This window comes from Sinocyclocheilus anshuiensis, unplaced genomic scaffold, assembly GCF_001515605.1.
Source record: "Sinocyclocheilus anshuiensis isolate Anshui unplaced genomic scaffold, SAMN03320099.WGS_v1.1 scaffold712, whole genome shotgun sequence".
Classification (NCBI taxonomy): domain Eukaryota; kingdom Metazoa; phylum Chordata; class Actinopteri; order Cypriniformes; family Cyprinidae; genus Sinocyclocheilus; species Sinocyclocheilus anshuiensis.
The window spans coordinates 100627-120985 of NW_015555749.1; the positions used below are offsets into that span (position 1 = coordinate 100627).

General features: G+C 38.8%; 2 protein-coding genes across 4 annotated transcripts in view; both read left to right on the forward strand.

Moving 5' to 3' along the window:
* The first annotated feature begins 90 nt into the window (after positions 1-90).
* Positions 91-14277, forward strand: LOC107673644 (F-box only protein 11-like). The gene is made up of 22 exons (XM_016467327.1): positions 91-389; positions 2473-2600; positions 2726-2807; positions 2947-3091; positions 4843-4972; positions 5270-5353; positions 5462-5594; positions 5702-5808; positions 5996-6107; positions 6649-6767; positions 7606-7734; positions 7828-8045; positions 8268-8448; positions 8569-8691; positions 8769-8854; positions 9007-9083; positions 9293-9436; positions 9725-9835; positions 11400-11507; positions 11602-11710; positions 11803-11901; positions 13495-14277. Exons 1-22 carry the CDS (start codon positions 302-304, stop codon positions 13622-13624), a joined length of 2643 nt encoding a protein of 880 aa, XP_016322813.1. The 5' UTR covers positions 91-301; the 3' UTR covers positions 13625-14277.
* Positions 14278-18622: 4345 nt separating this feature from the next.
* The window catches only part of LOC107673647 (forkhead box protein N2-like), a 17974-nt gene continuing 16237 nt past the window's right edge, over positions 18623-20359 (forward strand). For 2 of the 3 annotated variants that reach the window (XM_016467329.1, XM_016467332.1), the window contains exon 1: positions 18623-18788. In XM_016467329.1, coding sequence (XP_016322815.1) covers positions 18779-18788 — 10 coding nt within the window. In that variant the 5' untranslated portion in view covers positions 18623-18778. Of the gene's footprint in view, positions 18789-20226; positions 20280-20359 lie in introns of all 3 variants that reach the window. The other variant, XM_016467330.1, reaches the window with a different exon arrangement.

Below are 20359 nucleotides of genomic sequence, written 5' to 3' on the forward strand. Positions count from 1 at the left end.
TAATGTTACACTTGCTGAACATCAGTGGTGCCACCTTGTGCATGGTCTCCGTGTCAATGTTAATGGCTCCTCCTGCTAGAGAGAGGGAGCGAGAGACACGGATCTCAGCACAGGGGGGAGCTGTCCGAAAAAAACCCACCAACAACACCCCGAATAAGAAAAACTGCCCCGGGTTGGTGTCCTTTTTCGGCGTAGACGGGTGACTTGACTTGTTTTAGACCAGAGATTTGTGTAAATGCTAAGTACAACAGGATAAGGTTTGAGGGACGCGTATTTTTTCTTGGTAAAGTCACCTCGCCAAATGAACTCCGTCAGAGCGAGCAGCAGGAGACCCAGGCGAGTGTCGAGGCCGCGCCCGGTGCAGCCGGAAAGAAACAACGCAGAAAGAGGTGAGACGGGGACCTTTAATTCAACAACACTTCAATGTTGTGCCGTGTCGTGTATGGTACTTTATCTGCATGACAAGACAGGGCCACTCCGAAGCCGCAAGGCCTGAATAAAAGGGTTTGTGTGCAGAGCGTCGAGGCGCATATAAACAGGCCAGGCCGCGCTTTGTTTGGGCTTCACGAGCCAGAACCGTAAACGGCTAGCTTTTAACACACTTAACGTACCACCTTTCCGGGTAGACTTTAAACTTAGAAACAAGGTGACAAGGTAAATATTGATTTACCTTTGCTATAAGCCACCTCTCATAGGTGGAAGAGAGACGTGAGAAGTGGATTTAAGCATGAAAATCTGCGCTGCGTAGCTGCTAGGATCCAGTGTGGGCTGCCATTGATACACAACACTGTCCGTTTAGACCAAACACTATCACAGTATCTGCTTATTGCACCGCATTAGTACCTTGAACAGCTTTGTTCAGTTTTGGTTCGCTTTGAATGCAGTAGCTATGAAGTAAACTGTTTACACACTGCTAGGTAGCACGCCAGCTAATGCGAGTAACTTAGCTGCGCAGTTGAGCTCACAGCCAACAAACCGGGTTGGATAAATGCTTTGTCGGTATGTGCATTATGGGACATTTATCACATGAGTGGTTATTGTTGCAGGTTTGTCGATGCTATGCACAAGGCCCTGGGTTCTGCTGGTGGATGTGCATCTGCGATGATCAATCGGAAACCTTTGTTTCCACGTTTAGCTTGGTTATAGACCCCCCCCCCGGACAGGCTTTCCCTTGATAAAGTGTTAAAACATTGGGTTTTCATGCTCTTCCAGCATTTATTGATTCATTTTAGACTAATAGTGATTGGTGCATTTTGACTACCTTGCTGTTTACATTTGGTGTGATGTGAAACTTTCGCAGTTATAGCCTATTGCAATGAGAAAATCAGCCTAAGCGATGCACTGACCTAAGATTGTGCAGTGTATTCATATTCTCAATGTTAATATCACGTGGTGTAACCTGTACACATAAAAGTACTCAAACTGACCATGTTTTTTGGACATGCACCATAGTAGTTCTATGGTATTACCATCTGATACCATCACTGCATTTCAATTGGGGTAGTTGGGCTTTTAGAAAGTAGAATAATGTAGTATCTGTGTGTTTGCATTAAACATAGCCTATGTAATGTGATGCTCCAGGCTCTTAAATCTGTATTTTAGATGAAATTGAAGAGCATCTTCACACTGCTTTATTTTGGTACCGCTTTCTAGGCAGGCACACAGAAAAAGTGAGTAGAGTCACAGCTGATCAGATAAGGATTTAATAAGCAGGTGTTGTCTTGATATTTTGCCCTGATGTACTTTTGTTGCCTTGCTGTCTTGACGCCTGTAAAGCCTTTGTTACCAATGGATCAGTCAGCTGTGAGTTGCCATAAAATTCGTGACAGTTCAGAGTCAAGCTTTAGCTGCTATTCTCATCTTTCATTTTTGGATGTTGTCTCCAGGTACCAAATGTGCTGTAGGGAAGGACAGACTAACGCTCTCAGGTGATCAGTACACCAGGTATTGACAGGTAGGTAGGGTACTTGCACACACAAACAGGTGAACAGGTAGGGAACTTTAAAACATTTGTAGCTGATCGAAGAACAGCATTTGTTGCATCTTACCTGGATCAAAATGAATCTAGCTATGGCTTTCTTACGTATAATATATAATGATGTTTACAATTACGAAAACAGAGAAGGTTAAGGCTTTTAAGAGTTTTACTCCTTAAATATCAAGATATGGAAAAGCAAGCTGTCTTGAAGCATGGAAATTCAGAGTTTTCCACAGATTGTCATGTTCTTACTAAATAATGGGAGGAAGTGTTGTCTGCGCTGCTATGCTTTTGGAGAAGGCCAACAAAAAGTTTTATTTTTGACTGTTTTTATTGCGAGAATGGTTCTATTTTGTTCCAGCAGGCACAGTTTGAAACGTGCACACATGGAAATCAGGAGTTTGCGGTGGAACTTGGGGTCTGAACCTGTGCAGGGCAGGTTGAGAGATGTTTTGCTGAATGGATTGTTTTTTTTCTTCCTATGTTCTTTGTAGATGAGGACATCCCTGCAGATATGGTTGCTGAAGAATCTGGTCCAGGAGCTCAAAACAGTCCATACCAACTCCGTAGAAAGTCCCTGTTGCCTAAAAGAACCGTGTGCCCCACAAAAAACAGTATGGAGGTAAAGATTTTGCACTCATACTATCACTTTTTAGTTTGCACTTTTAACAGAGATTGTCCTTCTGATGTCTTTGTAATCTAAAATGAGTAGTTTAAAAGTCAGTGTCTGACTTTTATGTGATGCAGGGAGCCTCCACTTCAGCCACAGAAAACTTTGGTCACAGAGCTAAACGTGCAAGAGTGTCAGGAAAATCCCAGGACTTGCCAGGTGAGTGCAGAGTGTGGTCTCAGTCATTCAATTGTTGGTTACATTATTCAAAGTTTTGCTTCTTATCAAAGGGCTATTAATTCAGTGTGCTCTGCAAGCAATTTGCTTTAGATTTCTTCTCCTGTTGTCTTTATTTCAGCTGCCCCTGCGGAGCAGTATCTCCAAGAGAAGCTTCCGGATGAAGTGGTTCTGAAGATCTTCTCCTACCTGCTGGAGCAGGATCTGTGCCAGGCTGCCTGCGTATGCAAGCGATTCAGTGAGCTTGCAAATGACCCCATTCTCTGGTGAGAATTTTAAACTCACAATAGATTGATTTGCAGAAGCACATTAATCTCTTAAATTGTTGGAGTATGGAGGAAAATTTTAAGGGCCATGTCTACTAGGGCTGTGTATCACCAGCAAAGTCACGATACGATACATATCACGAGACAGGACTGCACTGAATTTCACCTCAGCAGAATTTAGTAAAACAGCTGTTTATTAAACACTGCATACTATAGGTCTGTTTCTAACTATTGGCAGAGCAGGCAGTTGACCTCTGCATTATGAAGGGCCTCCATAACTGTACCACAGTACAATATAGGTAATGGCATATGTTTCATGTTTACATTGGGCACTCCCCAACAGGTACAATATTCTGATTGTTTGCAGCTTGTTTTTAAGCCCATAAATAACAATGTACGCGTTCTAATACATTTATATTGTAATGTTCTCATTCTAATATATAAAAAAATCATTTACATTGCTGGTAGGTTATCATTGCACAAATTAACACACTCTCTACGATTAAAAAAATATATAGAAGAGTTCTAAACTAATGCCCTGTCTTCTGTATCTAACGCACACACAGGCTCAGTCACTCACACAGTTCACGTTGCAGCCGCACTCCGACATTCAGGAACAAACTTTTTATTTTATCAACTGAATAGCTTAATCGATCAAGAGCTACATTATCTTTCTCAACAAGGAGCAGGTAACATCATTGTTTCTAAAGGAATTAAAGCCACAGCTTCACTGTTAATAGAGAAACGCGGGAGAGAGCGCGTGCACATGGTTGTCAGGTTGACAAAGATAAGTAGCACACTTAGCAGATATTTCCGTATTGCGCAAGTGGGAAGCTCTGTTTCGGGGATTATGTCTCTTTATATCAGGCAACCCCGGTTCCTCTGTGTGGCCAGATTTGTTGTAGCCTATATATCATGCTCTATTCATTATTTTTTAGAAACCTCGCACTTTTCTACTCCATTTTAAACGTTGTTCTTGTATTCAAATTAAGCGCGGTCCACTGCTGCACATATGCCACAATATCGATACAGGGCCAGGATCGTCGTATCGAACACCGCACTAATGTTTACTACTAATGATTTAATAGATCATAATGTAGGGAGAGCCTGCATATTGTTGCAATTTTTATACGTTATGTTATGATGATCATGACAGGTAGACAGCAATAATATTGCAGCAAAAAAAAAAAAAAAGGGAGATATCAGGAAAGTAAGAGTGTAATGCTTCTCTTTGGAGGAGTGTTAACACCTGACATTGCTAGCATGCACAATCTTGACAAAATTGTCTCTTGGGGCTTTTAGATATCAATCTTGTTAGCAACTTTCACTAAAGAACAGCATACTGTTCAAAAATTAAGATTTTTTAAAAATGTTTTTAGAAGTATTTTATGCTCAACAAGGCTGCATTTATTTGGTCAAAATACATTAATTGTTAAAATAATAATAAAGTAAAATTGTTAAATAATATTATTGCAATTTAGAATAACTGTTTCTATTTATAAATTCTGGATATATTTTAAAATATATTTAATTCCTGTGATGGCAAAGCTGAATTTTCAGCAGTCATTACTCCAGTCTTCAGTGTCACATGATCCTTAAGAAATCATTCTGATATGCTGATTACAGTAAAAATATTGAAATTTGCACAAAAATGCTTATTCGGCACCAGAAATGGGGGATTGGTTGAGATGTTACCGATTCCATAAATTTATATTGTTGGTGATTGTTTTGTCTGCTTGTGTGATTCACAGGAAGAGACTATACATGGAGGTGTTTGAGTACACACGACCAATGATGCATCCAGAGCCGGGGAAGTTCTACCAGATCAGCCCAGAAGAGTATGAGCAACCAAACCCATGGAAAGAGAGCTTTCAGCAATTGGTATAAGAGCTGCATTTCTGTAGTCCTTTATAAGTCAGTTTATGGATAATAGTCTTCTCACATCAGAATAGAATCATAGATGATTTTTCCATAGATGATTTTTCCGGTGTGTGGCCTTTTGTTATTTGTCAGAGTAATAATGCTGTTCACTGTTTGAAAGGTCATGAATTTTACACACATTTCCACCTCGTGTTTATTTGTCCGTCTTGCGTGAATCAATCAAAAATGGTTAATACAGGTGCTATAATGTGAGTAAGCGTTCATTAAGCCTTTGCTTTTCTTTTTCTTTTTCCACAGTATAAAGGAGCACATGTAAAGCCTGGTTTTGCAGAACACTTTTATAGTAATCCGGCCAGATACAAAGGCAGAGAGAATATGTTGGTATGGATCTTTGGCTTCAGCAGTTTCATTTCTGTAAAGAAGAGTCGATAATTGCACTGAGGAATTTTCAGCTTCATTGTAATTGCAGTGTTTTTTTCTGGTTTGCAGTATTATGACACCATTGAGGATGCATTGGGAGGGGTGCAGGAGGCCCATTTTGATGGCCTGATATTTGTGCATTCTGGCATTTACACAGATGAATGGATCTACATTGAATCCCCCATTACAATGATTGGCGCAGGTGAACCAGATGACCCTGTTTTTGTTACCTGTGTCCTGTAAATCTTAACTTTTAACCTCACACCCTTAGATAAAAGCCATTGACACCCTTGTTTTCTTTCCTTTCAGCCTCAGGGAAGGTTGCTGACAAGGTTGTCATTGAAAACACTAGAGATTCAACATTTGTGTTTATGGAGGGATCTGAAGATGCATATGTGGGCTACATGACCATCAGGGTGAGTCTAACCAGCTTTTTTTTTTTTAGTGCATTATCTTATTAAACATGTAGAATTTGTGAATCATTGCATGATGTCTTTTAGATAATACTACTTTCTCTTTTCTAAATAATCCATGATGCTTTTTATTAGAGGTTGCAGCAAATCACGTTTTTGAGTGTGTGTAATATTGCTGTTTTACCCACAGTTCAACCCTGATGATAAGTCAGCACAGCACCATAATGCTCACCACTGTTTGGAGATCACAGTTAACTGCAGCCCCAACATCGACCACTGCATTATCCGCAGTACCTGCACAGGTATTTTTCATTCTATTTAGACAACCATCTGCTTGCCTAGCATAATGCACTACAGTTTGGGCTTGGTATGGTTTTTTAAAATGTTTTTGGAAGATGTTTCTTATGCTCACAAAGATTGCTTTTTTTTTTTTAATCAAAAGCACAGTAAATTGAATTGTCGAGCAATGATTACTTCGGTCTTCAGTGTTACATTGATCCTTCAGAAATCAGTATGCTGATTTGGTATAATCAGATAACATTTATTGTTATTATCACTGTTGAAAACAGTGCTGCTTAATATTTTTTTTGTATGGACCATGATGTTTTTTTTCCCCAGGATACTTTAATAAATAGAAAATTCTAAATGTCTTTACTGTCACTTTTGATCAGTTTAAGGCATCATTAATCTGACATGACACTGCATTCAAAGTATACTTAATAGTATGTGTGGGAATTGAGCCCATGACCTTGGTGTTATTAACGCCATATTTTATTAGGTGAAATACAGTAATTGTTATTGGGTGGTTTTGATATGGGTGTCTCTCTCTATCTTTCTGTGCAGTGGGATCAGCGGTGTGTGTAAGTGGTCAAGGTGCCGGACCTACCATCAAACACTGCAACATCAGCGATTGTGAAAATGTTGGACTCTATATCACTGATCATGCACAGGTAGGAACCTTCATTGTCTATTTTGTGCATTGAAGGAACTGTTCAAAATGGAAATCGTCATTGTATTGAAATTGGAACTGTATTTACTTGTCCTCATGTTGTTTCAAGATATTATGCTGCTGGGTTTTCTTCATGCAAATGTTTTCCATACAATAGGATCATACTGACCTTTCAGTCAAGCACTAAACAGGAAAAACACATCAAAAGCTCCTTAAAAGTGATTCATATGACTTTTTTGCACTATATTTCAAGTCTCCTGAACCCATATGACACGTACTTGGACTATTCCATTAATCCATATTTAATAGTAGTTAAAATACAAGACTTGTTTATTTTGTCTACATGTTTTTTCTAAAACTACAAGTTTTAGAATTTTTATCACATGTTAATGTAAAAAATCTTGTGTGATATAACTTGTGTTTCTTTGTTTGCTGGTTTTTACTGTATTTGTTATGCTTGTATTTTTTAATTGTTTTTGCCATGAAAATAGCCTTTGATGCTGACATGGCATTAAATAAATATATACTATACTATACTATACTATACTATACTATACTACATGTTCTGGTCAAATCATGTTGTAAAAATGATGCAGTTTTGAATATCTGCTTTATCTCAGTGTTGACACTGATTTTTAGTCGTAAATTGTAGATTATACAGTTGCAGACAAGACTATTGGATGCTAATATTATTGTTTATAATAAAACACACACACACGTTTGTTTTTGTGAATTGTGGGGACATTCCATAGGCGTAATGGTTTTTATACTGTACAAACTGTACAAACTACACCAACCCTACACCTAAAGCTACCCCTTACAGGAAACTTTGTGCATTTTTACTTTCTCAAAAAACTAACGAAATCTCAAACAATGCACTTGCGGGTATCTGGGTAAAAAACCATGGCAATCCTATCATCAGACGTAATCATATCCACCATGGCAGAGATGTAGGAGTGTTTACCTTTGACCATGGCATGGTACTTACACCTAACATTTGTTCAGTCAGAGACTTTATCTGTTCTGGGCACTAGCCGGTGAGTTTATTTCTGTCTCTTTGTCTCCCTCTGCAGGGCTACTTTGAGAGCTGTAATATCCATAGGAACAGGATTGCAGGATTTGAGGTGAAAGCATACGCGAACCCAACTGTAGTACGCTGTGAGATCCACCACGGCCAAACGGGGGGCATCTATGTACATGAGAAAGGTCGAGGCCAGTTCATAGAAAACAAAATCTATGCTAATAACTTTGCTGGTGTGTGGATCACCTCGAATAGTGACCCGACTATAAGGTCAGTCTCCATTGTCCTCACTGTCTTGCCTATGTAAATTAAGTTAGCAGTATCATATTAGTATAAATCAATATTGCTATTTTTAAACTTGAAAATATTCACTCTTCTGTATTTTGGATATTGATTAGCTTGTGCGCAGCTCACTAAAGACTCGGCACACTGTAAATTGATTGTTCCATCTTGTTGATTATCTATAAAATCAACTGTCTGCTCTTAATCTAGGGGAAATGCCATCTTCAATGGAAACCAAGGAGGCGTTTACATATTTGGTGATGGGAGGGGCCTCATTGAGGGAAATGATATTTATGGAAATGCCCTGGCTGGCATTCAGATCAGAACGAACAGCTGTCCTATAGTAAGGCACAACAAGATCCATGACGGGCAGCATGGAGGAATCTATGTGGTGAGCATGAACATGAACTGACTGTAATAGATTACAGGCTGCTGACAGAACAAAGAATGTACACACAATATTCATTGATCATAGAGTAACTCTCCGTGTTCTGTCTGTTTCTGTTTGTAGCATGAAAAGGGCCAGGGTGTAATAGAGGAAAATGAGGTGTACAGCAACACTCTGGCCGGAGTGTGGGTGACCACAGGAAGCACGCCAGTACTCAGGAGGAACAGGATACACAGCGGAAAACAGGTTTGGAACTTCAAAATTTAGTTCGATATGATCTAGCATTCATTCTTCCCTCCTAATGTGGTTATTTCTCTGAAAAGGTTGGAGTGTATTTTTACGACAATGGACATGGAGTACTGGAAGATAATGATATCTACAATCACATGTACTCTGGAGTCCAGATCAGGTAGGATGTGATTGAATTTCTGAAGTATCAGGGGTACAGATTGGTTTCCGAGAGTCTTGGTAGTAAAACAGTGTACTGCATTTTTATATTGGATTCATTTTTTGCATGCGTTGTACAGGATTTATGTTTTTTTCCCTATGTTTTTAAAACAGAACTGGAAGCAATCCAAAAATCAGAAGAAACAAAATTTGGGGTGGACAGAATGGAGGTATCCTTGTTTACAATTCTGGTAAGTTCTTTATTCACTTTCTCTCTGTTGTCTCTATTTGCCTTTTCAGTCCTTATGACGCTTGTTAATGAGTACATTTTGTTGTTGTTGTTGTTTTGTTTTAGCCATACAACAGTTACAGATCTCAGCTGTCATATTGGTCTGCCCAGTTGTGAGAGGTTTCTGTTTGCTGTGTTTGTGTTTAACATCATGTGGTGGTCTGTTCTTAGGGCTGGGTTTCATCGAGGACAATGAGATCTTTGATAATGCCATGGCGGGGGTGTGGATTAAGACAGACAGCAACCCCACACTGCGCAGGAATAAAATCCATGATGGACGGGATGGGGGTATTTGCATATTCAACGGTGGGAGGGGTAAGAATGGATTGGAAATTTCTCACTGCTTTTAGGCACAGTGCAGGAAATGCTACGGCAGCTGAGTGACTTAAAGTAGAAAAATAAAATCAGAACAGATTCCTAGACACGGATCAAGGGTTGTCTTGAGCTAAATCACACAATTAGTGATTAATCCCCCAATGAAAACCCTTGTGGTTCAAAACTAAGCTTAATCTGAGTCAAAAAGCTGCCCAGTTAAAATAATGGATGTACCGTGTTTAATCATTATGATAAAACTAATAGCAGTGTCTTCATATGCATGTTCAGGGTTGTTGGAAGAGAACGATATCTTCAGGAACGCACAGGCTGGTGTTCTCATCAGCACAAACAGCCACCCGGTGCTGCGGAAGAACCGGATATTTGATGGCTTTGCTGCAGGTCAGTAGGTTTAAGTCAGAAGTGCATACATGCTGCCACTGTGGTGATCTCAAAGGAATAGTTCGCCCAAAAATTAAAATTTGCTGAATATTAACTCGCGTTCAGGCCATCCAAGATTTCCATGAGTTTGTTTCTTAAACGGAACGGATTCAGATAAATTTAGCATTACATCATTTGCTCATCAGCACAATAATCCACATGACTCCAGTCAGTTAATGTCTTGTGAAGTGAAAAGCTGTATGTTTGTAAGAAACAAATTCATCTTTAATATGTTTTAACTTTAAACTGTTGCTTTTATCCAAAATACCAGTCCATGATCCATAATAATGCTTCCTCCAGTGACACATTCACTGCAGAGGATCCATTGGTGAGAAAATAATGTAATGTTAAAGGGGTCCTATTATGCTCTCTTACAAAGTCTTGATTTTGTTTTGGGGGTGTACTAGAACAGGCTCTCATACTAGGTTGTTCGAAAAACACATTATTTTTCACATATTTTACATTATTACAACACCTCTCTCCCCAGTCTGGCATGAACGGCTCGAATAGTTCCTGTATCAAATGAAGGCCCGCCTTCTGAAATACGAAATGTGCTGTGATTGGTTAGCTGGGCCAGTGTGTGTTGTGATTGGCAGCACTCGGCGCCTGGTCGGGAAATGTCACGCCCCTTACCATAGCCGCCTGCGAGCTTCAGTGTAAATATTGCGTCAAAATCAAATAAATTTGAGCGCGATTTAAACCCGGATGATTGTAACCACTCTAAAGCCCCGTTCACACTGCCAGCGACTTTTTCGCTGCTTGACGCTTGTGGCTGGCAATTGAGGTCGCTAGTGGGCGTTCCCACTACTGGTTGCCTAGTTACCCCCATAACCCTCCACTACAGCAGATGAATCACGTGCTCTCCACTGACTTCACTCCCATTGGTTGTCGCTAACGAAATTTGCTGCTTATTTGCATAAAGTTGAAGAATTCGGAACTTTTGTCGCTTGACTCGCATCGCTTGACACGCCCACATTCTGTCGCCAATGGTCACTGTCGCTCGTGTCGCCAGCTCTCCATTGAAAATGAATGGGATTATGTCGCTGTGTGTCGCTGGCGGTGTGAACGGGGCTTAAGTTCGTCTGCCTTGGGAAAGCTAGTGTGTCTCCGACATAGTGATAACACTCGTTGCCGCCTTTAGTGCAGCTCAACCAGGTCTCGTCCCATTCGTCGTATTTGTGATATCACAAATCCCGGAAAATATGCGTTGTAGTCCAAACGAGTCGTTCCTTTTTTATACTCAAACAGCAACATTGCAGACTAACTAAAGTTGAAAAAGTGAAAAAGCATAATAGGACCCCTTTAAATTTCTCAAAATCTGTTCCAATGAAGAAACAAACTCATCTACATCTTGGATATAGATAAATAGATGCCTTAGATAAACTATTCCTTGACTATGTAATGGTTCTTTTGTCGCCTTAATGGTAAATTGTAAAATAATAAAAATGTATGTCATCATTACTTTTTTCGGTGCCATATTTCTATTCAATCTTCGAAATAACACTCTCTCTCATCCCCACTTTAGGCATTGAAATCACAAACCATGCCACAGCGACTCTGGAAGGCAATCAAATATTCAACAACAGATTTGGAGGCTTATTTCTAGCCTCCGGTGTCAACGTTACAATGAAAGGTAAACGTTATCATTGAAACCCATAGCCGACTATCTTTCTCACTTCACCTCAATAATATATATGCTAATATAACCGTTTTTCATAATTTTGTAGATAACAAAATCATGAACAATCAGGATGCCATAGAAAAGGCGGTGAGCAGAGGTCAGTGCCTGTACAAGATTTCCAGTTACACCAGCTACCCCATGCACGATTTCTACAGGTAATCAGAAGGCAGGCAACTTGAAGCCGTCTGCGTTGAAAACCAACAGATCTGGTAGTAGTATTTCACCTTTTTCCATTCTCTTGTATTAGGTGTCACACCTGTAACACAACAGACCGGAATGCAATTTGTGTGAATTGTATTAAGAAGTGCCACCAAGGGCATGATGTGGAGTTTATACGGCATGATAGGTCAGTACCAAACCTTCTTGTATACAGTGCAATATGTATACAATCCTGTTCAAAGTTTGGGGTTGGTAAGATGTTTTTGAAAGAAGTCTCTTAGGCTCACCAAGGCTGCATTTATTTAATCAGAAATACAATAAAAACAGTAATTGTGGAATATTATTACAATTTAGAGGAACTGTTTTCTTAAAATAATATTTTATAATGTAGTGTACGGTAGGGATGCACGATATTGGATTATGCCGATATTTTTCAACTCATTTTGGCCAATACTGATATATTTCCTTTTGTTTGGAAACAACACCAAGTCTCTCCTGTGCAGAAATTATAAGCAAAAAATAAACTATATATCAATCGCTGCATTTTTTTCCCCCAGAAAGATGCAGTTAACCCAAACATTTTATTTTAAGATTTAGCATTTGTAGATGGTCTAAAGCAAAAGAGTTGTAAAAAATCTGAAAATCTTTTAGAGCTTATTTGTTTAAAAAAAGCTTATGATTTGTAAAAAAAAAACATATTACACATTAATGAATAAATCAGTATGTATAAAATTATTTAATTTACAAGTGTCATGTTTGTGATTTTTTTTCATGTAAGCTATAGCGTCTGACCTTTATATCAAAACATACAAATTTTTTTATGACATCAGTTACTGCTTTATTTAATCAGAAGCACAGTCTAAATGTTACTTGTGTAGGCTATTTTACTTTTAATTTAATTAGAAGTAGGCCAACAGCGCCCCCTACAGATTAAAACTCCTTACCGAATGGGCATTAGGACCCGGGGAGGCTGCTTGTTGCCACTGCACGTGCTATTACTGTTTACTCTATCATACACCAAACCATACTTTCTCAGTTTAAATGCAGCGATCCATAACAGTGAATCTAATCACCATTCAGGCAAAACTTTGCTTCAAGAATGAGCCACACTGCTGACGTGATCTAATCACTAGCACACCCTGAGCACATATGAGTTAACGTATTCCTCTTATTGGCAAGACATATCGGCATAATTTTTCATATCGGGCCGATGCCGATATTTACATTTAAAGCCATTATTGGCCGATTCCGATACCAGTCCGATAATATCGTGCATCCCTAGTGTACGGCAAAGCTGAATTTTCAGCAACCTATTACCTCAGTCATCAGTGTCACATTGAAATCATTCTAATATGCTGATATGGTGCATAAGAAATAGTTAATTATGACTTCTCATAATTCAGACTTTTTTTCTTGCAATTCTGAATTTACATCTCACAATTCTGAGTTTACATCTCGCTACAGAATTAAAAATAAAAAGGTAGTTGTTCTTTATCTTGCGTTTCTGACTTTTTTCCTCAGAATTGTGAGAAAACAAGACAAAATTGTGAGAAGTCAAAGGTGTTTTTTTTTTTTATATATAGGAAACCATTTTTTTTATAGCAGAAACAAGCTTCCATAGAAAATGGTTGTGCTTAATATTTTAGCGAAACATGCGTTTTCAAGAAAAACCTATAATTCACAAGAATAGCTGTAGTTACAGGTGAATTGCAGATTTTTTTAGATTAGTGGATGCATATATTAATCTGCTATAATCCCTTTTATAATCTGTCCTATCCAGGTTTTTTTGTGACTGTGGCGCGGGTACGTTGTCCAATCCTTGCACATTGGCTGGAGAGCCGACCCATGACACGGACACTCTGTATGACTCTGCACCTCCCATAGAATCCAATACATTACAGCACAACTGAGATCGAGCTCAACCTCCATCACAGCACCCTGGCCTTTATCGTACCTGCCTACAAATCCAGAGCGCCTGCCATTTCTGGACCAGAGAGACCTGGTGTGCAAAGTGTGTGTGGATAACTAAAACTGTCAGACTTTGAATTAATCATTTTAAGAGAAACTATCTTTGGAAAGGTGAAATGCAGAACTCCAAAGCCGTGTAAAGCTGCCTCAGTGTTGGGTGCAGACTCTCTTGTATATTGCTAACTGAGAAGATGTTTTGACGCAAGGAGTTCTCTTCAGTTCTGGTTGGGAGCGTGATGGATGATTTGGAAGAGTGAAATATTGTGAAGCAATATGTTGACTCAGGATTCTGGAGGTGGGTGCCACAGTGGTGTTGAGTTTGGGAGGGGAGTAGACTTTGTTTGGTCCTTCCAATCGCAAAGCCCAACGCTGTGCGCCCTGCCCTGTGCAACTTCAGCGCTATGTGGAGATTCAAGACGGGTTCTGCTGCAGTTTTTGTACAGATCTGACCGTGACCCGAGCCACTAGGAACTACAGACTGCGCGGTTTTCTCGGATTAGAGGCAGAGCCATACCATTATGGCTTCCCCGGCGACTGTTTTTTTGACAGCAGATGTGCTGAAATGTATGATATAAAAATTAACCAAAAAAACAAACAAACAAAACTAAAAAAAACAAAAAAACAATGTGATTAGCACTTGCTTTTTTTTTTTTTAATATGTTAATATGTGTTTCTGATCTACAAATATGATTTTAATGCTTTCTCATGTAGTTTTGTATTTTCAGGCAAAAAAACTTACTGTATTTGAATGTCTCTTATTTTATTATATATTATTATTATTATTGTTATTAATATTTTTGTTAGCACACATTAGGCTTGCTGTAATCATACTCATGTCTCAGCATATAAGTTCTTTCTGTGAAAGAGGAATAACAAAGAAAAGATCAGAAAACTAACACTAAATTGTCCTCCAGCATTTTTTTTTCTTTCTTTTTAATGAGGTGATTTCTTTTAAGTTAACTTCTTTTATGTGAGAGATTGATGTGTGGAACTTATGGTTGTGCAGGTTACGATATGTTTGCATCACATTTGTTGCTGCCATAATTAGAAAAAGGATTATTTTTGCCTATTGTATTTATCTTTCTCATTCTCAAGTTCCCTTTCTAAATATTTGGAGCTTTAATCTCCAAGCGGTTAGAAGTGTTAACCAAGGGCCCAAGAATTCTGAAACATGTTTGACCGTTAATCTTACACCGAATGTAAAGAAATGGTTTCTATTAAAAATAATCCCAGAGCATTTTCATTCAGATAATTTTTTGTCCATGCGGTCAAAGCATCCTGAAAATGTATCCTGACTTTAGAAGCATTTTTATTGCATTCTTTTGGGCCCATGGCCTGACTTGTGCCTGTTTTAAGTACGATAGCGATTTTGAAAAGCCTTGCTGGAGTTGGTTTATATTGGAGGCCTCTGGCCTCTTTCAAGCTGAGACAAGTATCTCTACAGCCCCATTGTCTTTTTGCCCCTCAAACTCCATTTATGTGTAATGTGGTGACTGTGGCTTCTCATGCAGCCTGAATTTTATGCATGTGTACCATAACATCTAGACTTAATATATTGTGAAGTCTTTAATAACCATTATGTAGATGCTAGTATGAATTTAAAAAGGGTTTAATTTCCTAGAAAAGAACAGAAACTGGTCATTTTTAAGAAAATAAACTTTATTAGATCAACACTGGTTGTGCTTGATTTTGTTGATTCAATATGTTTGATGTAGTTTGCCGTTTTAATAACTTGCTTTATAGGTTGCACTACTTATCCATAAAGCCATGAAAACCCCCAACATCTGTCACTATGGTTGAACAGGATAGTATACTGCCTTCAAGAGCTTGTTAAACATGACTTGATTACAGTTATTATAAGACAAAACCACCCTGATTGCAGGTATCGCCTTCCTGTAATAACCTAATAGAGATACTCGACTTGTGCAAATAACGTAAGCAAGGTCTTCAAAGCGGCGCCTTGTGCTGTAAGAGACTTTTACAGCAGTGTGCTTTATCTAGTCTGATAAGAATAAGTCGTTATTGACTGAATTCATAAACCCTTCACTTTCCACAATTCCTGGGTAAAAATGCGCCATCTATAGGCAAACAACCTAAATAAGCCTTTCAGAGTCAGAAATCTGCTAAACCGTATTGATTTTCACATATTTTGTGGTATGTTGACAGTATTTGTATTTTCATACTTTATTCTGCAAGTTTTTGTTTTATAGATAATTCATCATCCATTACTCTTCAAAAGGACAATAATCTATGTTCAAAGGATGTCTGTGGCCTAAATCTATTAGATTTGTTTTTAAATTATAGGCTTCAGTGAAACAAACTCTCTTGCTTTGAGATCGTACTCATCAAAAAAGCTATTACATGCAAGGATACTGTTTTAAGAGAGTACTAGTATAGCTCATATTCCACACTTCAGTTTGGGTCATTGAAATCTAAAGGTTTGTGTTAACAAATTAACTGCTTTCTGTCTAATACTATCCATGCACATAAAAAAGTTGATTAAATTAATCAGAGAAGCTAAAAACTGTAATGAAAAGCATTTCAAACACATGACTGTTAGGTAGTTCAGACATTTAAGGCCAAATTAAGTGGAAGTGTGTAGTGTTTACACATACTAACAGCCTTGAACTGCTTATCTAGGGAAATGAGTGGACTGTATATTAAACTGGATGACCTATTTTAAGACAGACTACTTGTTTAAAACAAGTAGATTGCACCTAAAATATAAATGAAATGACCTACATCAACATCTTAAAAACAATGTGATATGCTTGAAATCAGATACAAATAAATTCCAAATTTTAGCAATCTGGGATCAAAGCCATAACCTCAGCCACAGATACTTGGTACATATCAGATTGGGGTTTTCAATGGATCAACTTTTAGAGTCTGTTTGGTTACTTTTACAGAATGTTTGGTTACGTCCTTATCTGGGATTAACATGTTGCAAAAAAGTAACAGCACATTCACTGCATTGGATGCATTACAGGACAAAAAGCATTCCTTAAAGGGGTTATATGATGCGATTTCAAGTTTTCCTTTCTCTTTGGAGTGTTACAAGCTGATTGTGCATAGATAAGATCCCTGAAGTTGCAAAGACTAAAGTCTCAAAACCAAAGAGATATTCTTTATCAAAGTTAAGACTCTGCCACGCCCCCCTAAAACGGCTCGTTCTAACACGCCCCCACATATCTACCTCACTATGTGGAAATATTTGCGTAATGCCGCCCAAATGTTCACGCAAAGAAAGAAGGCGTGGTTTCAGTAACCGTAGTTAGTGTTGATGCAGCCATGTCAGGGAGACGCTGTGTGTTTCTAGGCGAAAGCAAAAGCACTTTATTTGGCCTTCCGAAAGTAGATGCATTTAGGAATCTTTAAGATTACTTACAACAGAACAGCAATGCATTTTATGGACGACCGTTTCGTGAACCTAGGAGAAGAGGTAATTCTGACTTTGCTATGAATATCTGGCGCTTCGACTTTGTAGAAAATGAAGCGTTTGAGAGAGGCGGGGCATAGAGGACCTACAATAATGTACAGTATTTGAAAAATAATGTGTTTTTTGAACATTAAAGCATGTCAACATATTCTGTTACACCAAATACACAAAATAATGATCTTTAAAAATACATCATATGACCCCTTTAAAAGCCTTACTTTTCAAAAACAGAGTTGTAATTATAATGTGGAAAAACATGGCACACAACTTTCGGGTGAAAAAGTGACACATTTGCACATGCAAACACAATAAAGGAGAATAGTTTACCCCGATTTTTTTTACCTGCCCTCAGGCCATCCAAGATGTTGATGAGTTTGTTTCTTCATCGGAACAGATTTGGAGAAATTTGATTCTTTGTAATCCGCACGACTCCTGTCCATCAGTTAATGTCTTGAGAAGCAAAATTCTGTGTTTGTAATAAATCCATCAGTGAGGCATTTTTTCTTATTCAGTTCTATCAATAATGTTGCTTTCTCCAGTGAAAAGGTCATCTCCTCTGAATCAGGAGAGAAATATGCACAGATCAAGCACATCTTAAAAGCGAAAACAGCTCTAAACAAATTGGTGGATTCTAATATGAGAAGACAACAGGCAATTGACTTTTTCACTGGAGAAAGCGTTATTGATTATGGACTGGTATTTTGGCCTGAAGCAATGATAATTACTTATTTGCTGCTGCAAAACTGCTAGATGTGATTTTACCAAAATGTAGCCAGATTTGATTTGGTATTAAAAACTGTTTGCCTGTCAGAACCATTACAAACATTAGAAATAACTATTAAAACATCACAAACGTATTTTGATGTTATTGACTGATTATTATGAATGGCTGTATTTAGAACAGAAGTGAAGCACTAAAGGGTTAAATATTTCAGCATGAAAGGGTTAAATAATTAATAGATGGAACAAGACAATATTAAAAAGTACAATAATACACTTTTGGTCATACTCCTTGCCTTTCCAGTCAGTTTAAAATCTCATTGGAGCACAATACTTATATAAGTTTGTAAGTTTTAAGTACCTCTACTTCACATCGCGAAAGAGCCTGCGATTGGACGACGAGCCTCCAGGACTCCCCCGCTAATGACGCAACAGCATCTGACCTCGTTTCCAGCTGCTTGGTGGTCATTCAAACGCCGGCTAAGATAGTAAAGGTAAAGCCATTAAAATATGAAGCAAATTCTCAATGGGAATATGACGTCAAAATATCTAAATCTACACCGACTGTTTTAGGCTCTCCTTTAAGCGATAGCGTTTGAAATAACACCGAATTTTTTGTCACGAACCTCTCACGAGCGAATGAATAACATGGTGCAACGCGGAGCGCATGCTGAACGCAATTGCTTAGGTTTGCTAAAAAAAAAAGTGCTACCGCGATGCGGCAGTTGTCAGGGGGATATCGGCGAGGAGAGGGTGTGATTGGCTGAAGTTGCCCTGTTGCCTTGGCGACGGTAGGGGGGGTACGGAAGCGTTGCCGTGCGGCGTGATCTCCGCGCTGCGTGGATGGAGGAAGCAGCTGCTGATCTTTTGACACAGCGCGAGCGAAAGACTACCGCATGAAAGCACTGGAGCTTTTGTCGTCGGACGCGACAGTAGAATGCACGAATGTAAGTGAAAGCTTTTCGGTGTTATTTATAATACTGTTAATTTGAAGGGAAATCTTATATGTCAGCGCGTTTTTAATCAGATGACAAGTATAAAACGTGTCTCGTGAAAAAAAATCTAGCCAATAACAAGCCATTGACCTGCCTAATTTAGGTGTTTACGTTTTTTAAACGAATATTTTTTTTAATTCATATTTCGTATTGAAATATACACCCGTCTGTTTTATTTCCAGAATAAATGTATTAATATTTTAGACCATGTGATCTTGCTAGCTAACTTAAGTTGAGTAAAATGCATGCGTTCGCCGTCGAGCTGACACGAGACCTAAACCAACCACATTCCAGTCGTAGTGCACTTTTTCCTGAAGGAATGCTAAAAAACAAAAAAATATATATCCAAGGACTTTTTCTTCGCTGTTTTATATCGTTAGCTGTGCCGAAGCTTTGCTTTAAAGCCACGCATTAGCTTGACGCTAACTGAAGATCCTCGTTCTAAAGACTGGCCAGCATTCTTGTGACATTATCTGCGGAAGTTTCAGAACGCACGACAGATATGCAGTCATAAAATGTATTCTAAATAAAAATACAATTCAAACGTCATTTGTCGCGAAAGTGCTTTTAAAATCGCAACACCCTAATAAAAACAACATTCGAATCGAACGTCGAACGCGCGATAGTCGCCTATAACAACAGAGTAATGCTAAAGGTTACAGTTGAAGGTTACAAATATATGTTCAGTTTGTGGCGAGTAATGAGAATCTAGGGCAACTATGTAACACGAGATGTGAGGGTGGGGGCTGTTATTTTCTCTTGTTTTGTTTTGCCTATTACTTGTGGTTGTACGTAAGTGTTCGTTGAGATCGAAAGCAATGGACTGGCAGTTTTGCTCGTGACTTGTTGATGAAATGGGATGTTCTGACGCGGACGTGCACTCATTATTTCCGGCGGTAGATAACGTCTGAGTGGCATTGACACGTGGTCCGAGTGAACGCATAGCTGTACTTAGGGAAGAGCTGGGGACGGGTAACACAACTCTGAGCAGCGTGTCACATGAGCACATTATTTAGTTCTGCTGTCTACTTTTGCACTTTAGACTGTGGACTCATTCAGGTCATGTTGCGTAGGCAGTGAAAAGGGTTTCTGTGTTGTTAACAGGGTTGTCATGTATTCGCTTTTATTTGCAGTATGACCACATTAGCTCCGTCCACAGTGTACAGAATTCATATGCATAGCTAGCTACATCTGAAAGGGCACAACTGCCTGCAGAGACTTCATTAGTACCGAATCCTGCGCTAATGAAGTGAGTGGCAATAGTGTCTGTGCAGTGCTGTTTTCTCTGGAGGGCTTTTGTAGGACACAGCAAATGATCCCTTGCTTATTGCTTCTCTCCTGGCATTAAACGGGAAATTAATTAGTCTCATTATGACTCTCACTATGATAGATAAGATCTGGCTCTTGGCTGTATGCAGTTGCTGTCCCACAAAAGCTGAAGAAGTGAGAAATGCAGCCAAGTTCAACCTTGCAAATAAAAGAAATAAAACATGTATGTGTGTGTGTATGTATGTATGTATATA

Excerpts from the sequence above, each read along its gene's own strand:
- LOC107673644 (XM_016467327.1), top strand. The coding sequence starts at position 302 with ATGAACTCCGTCAGAGCGAGCAGCAGGAGACCCAGGCGAGTGTCGAGG. Across the intron at positions 4,973-5,269 it reads AAGAGAGCTTTCAGCAATTG|TATAAAGGAGCACATGTAAA; the intron begins GTATAAGAGCTG and ends CTTTTTCCACAG. Across the intron at positions 6,768-7,605 it reads ATGCACAGGTAGGAACCTTC|AAAACTAACGAAATCTCAAA; the intron begins ATTGTCTATTTT and ends TTACTTTCTCAA.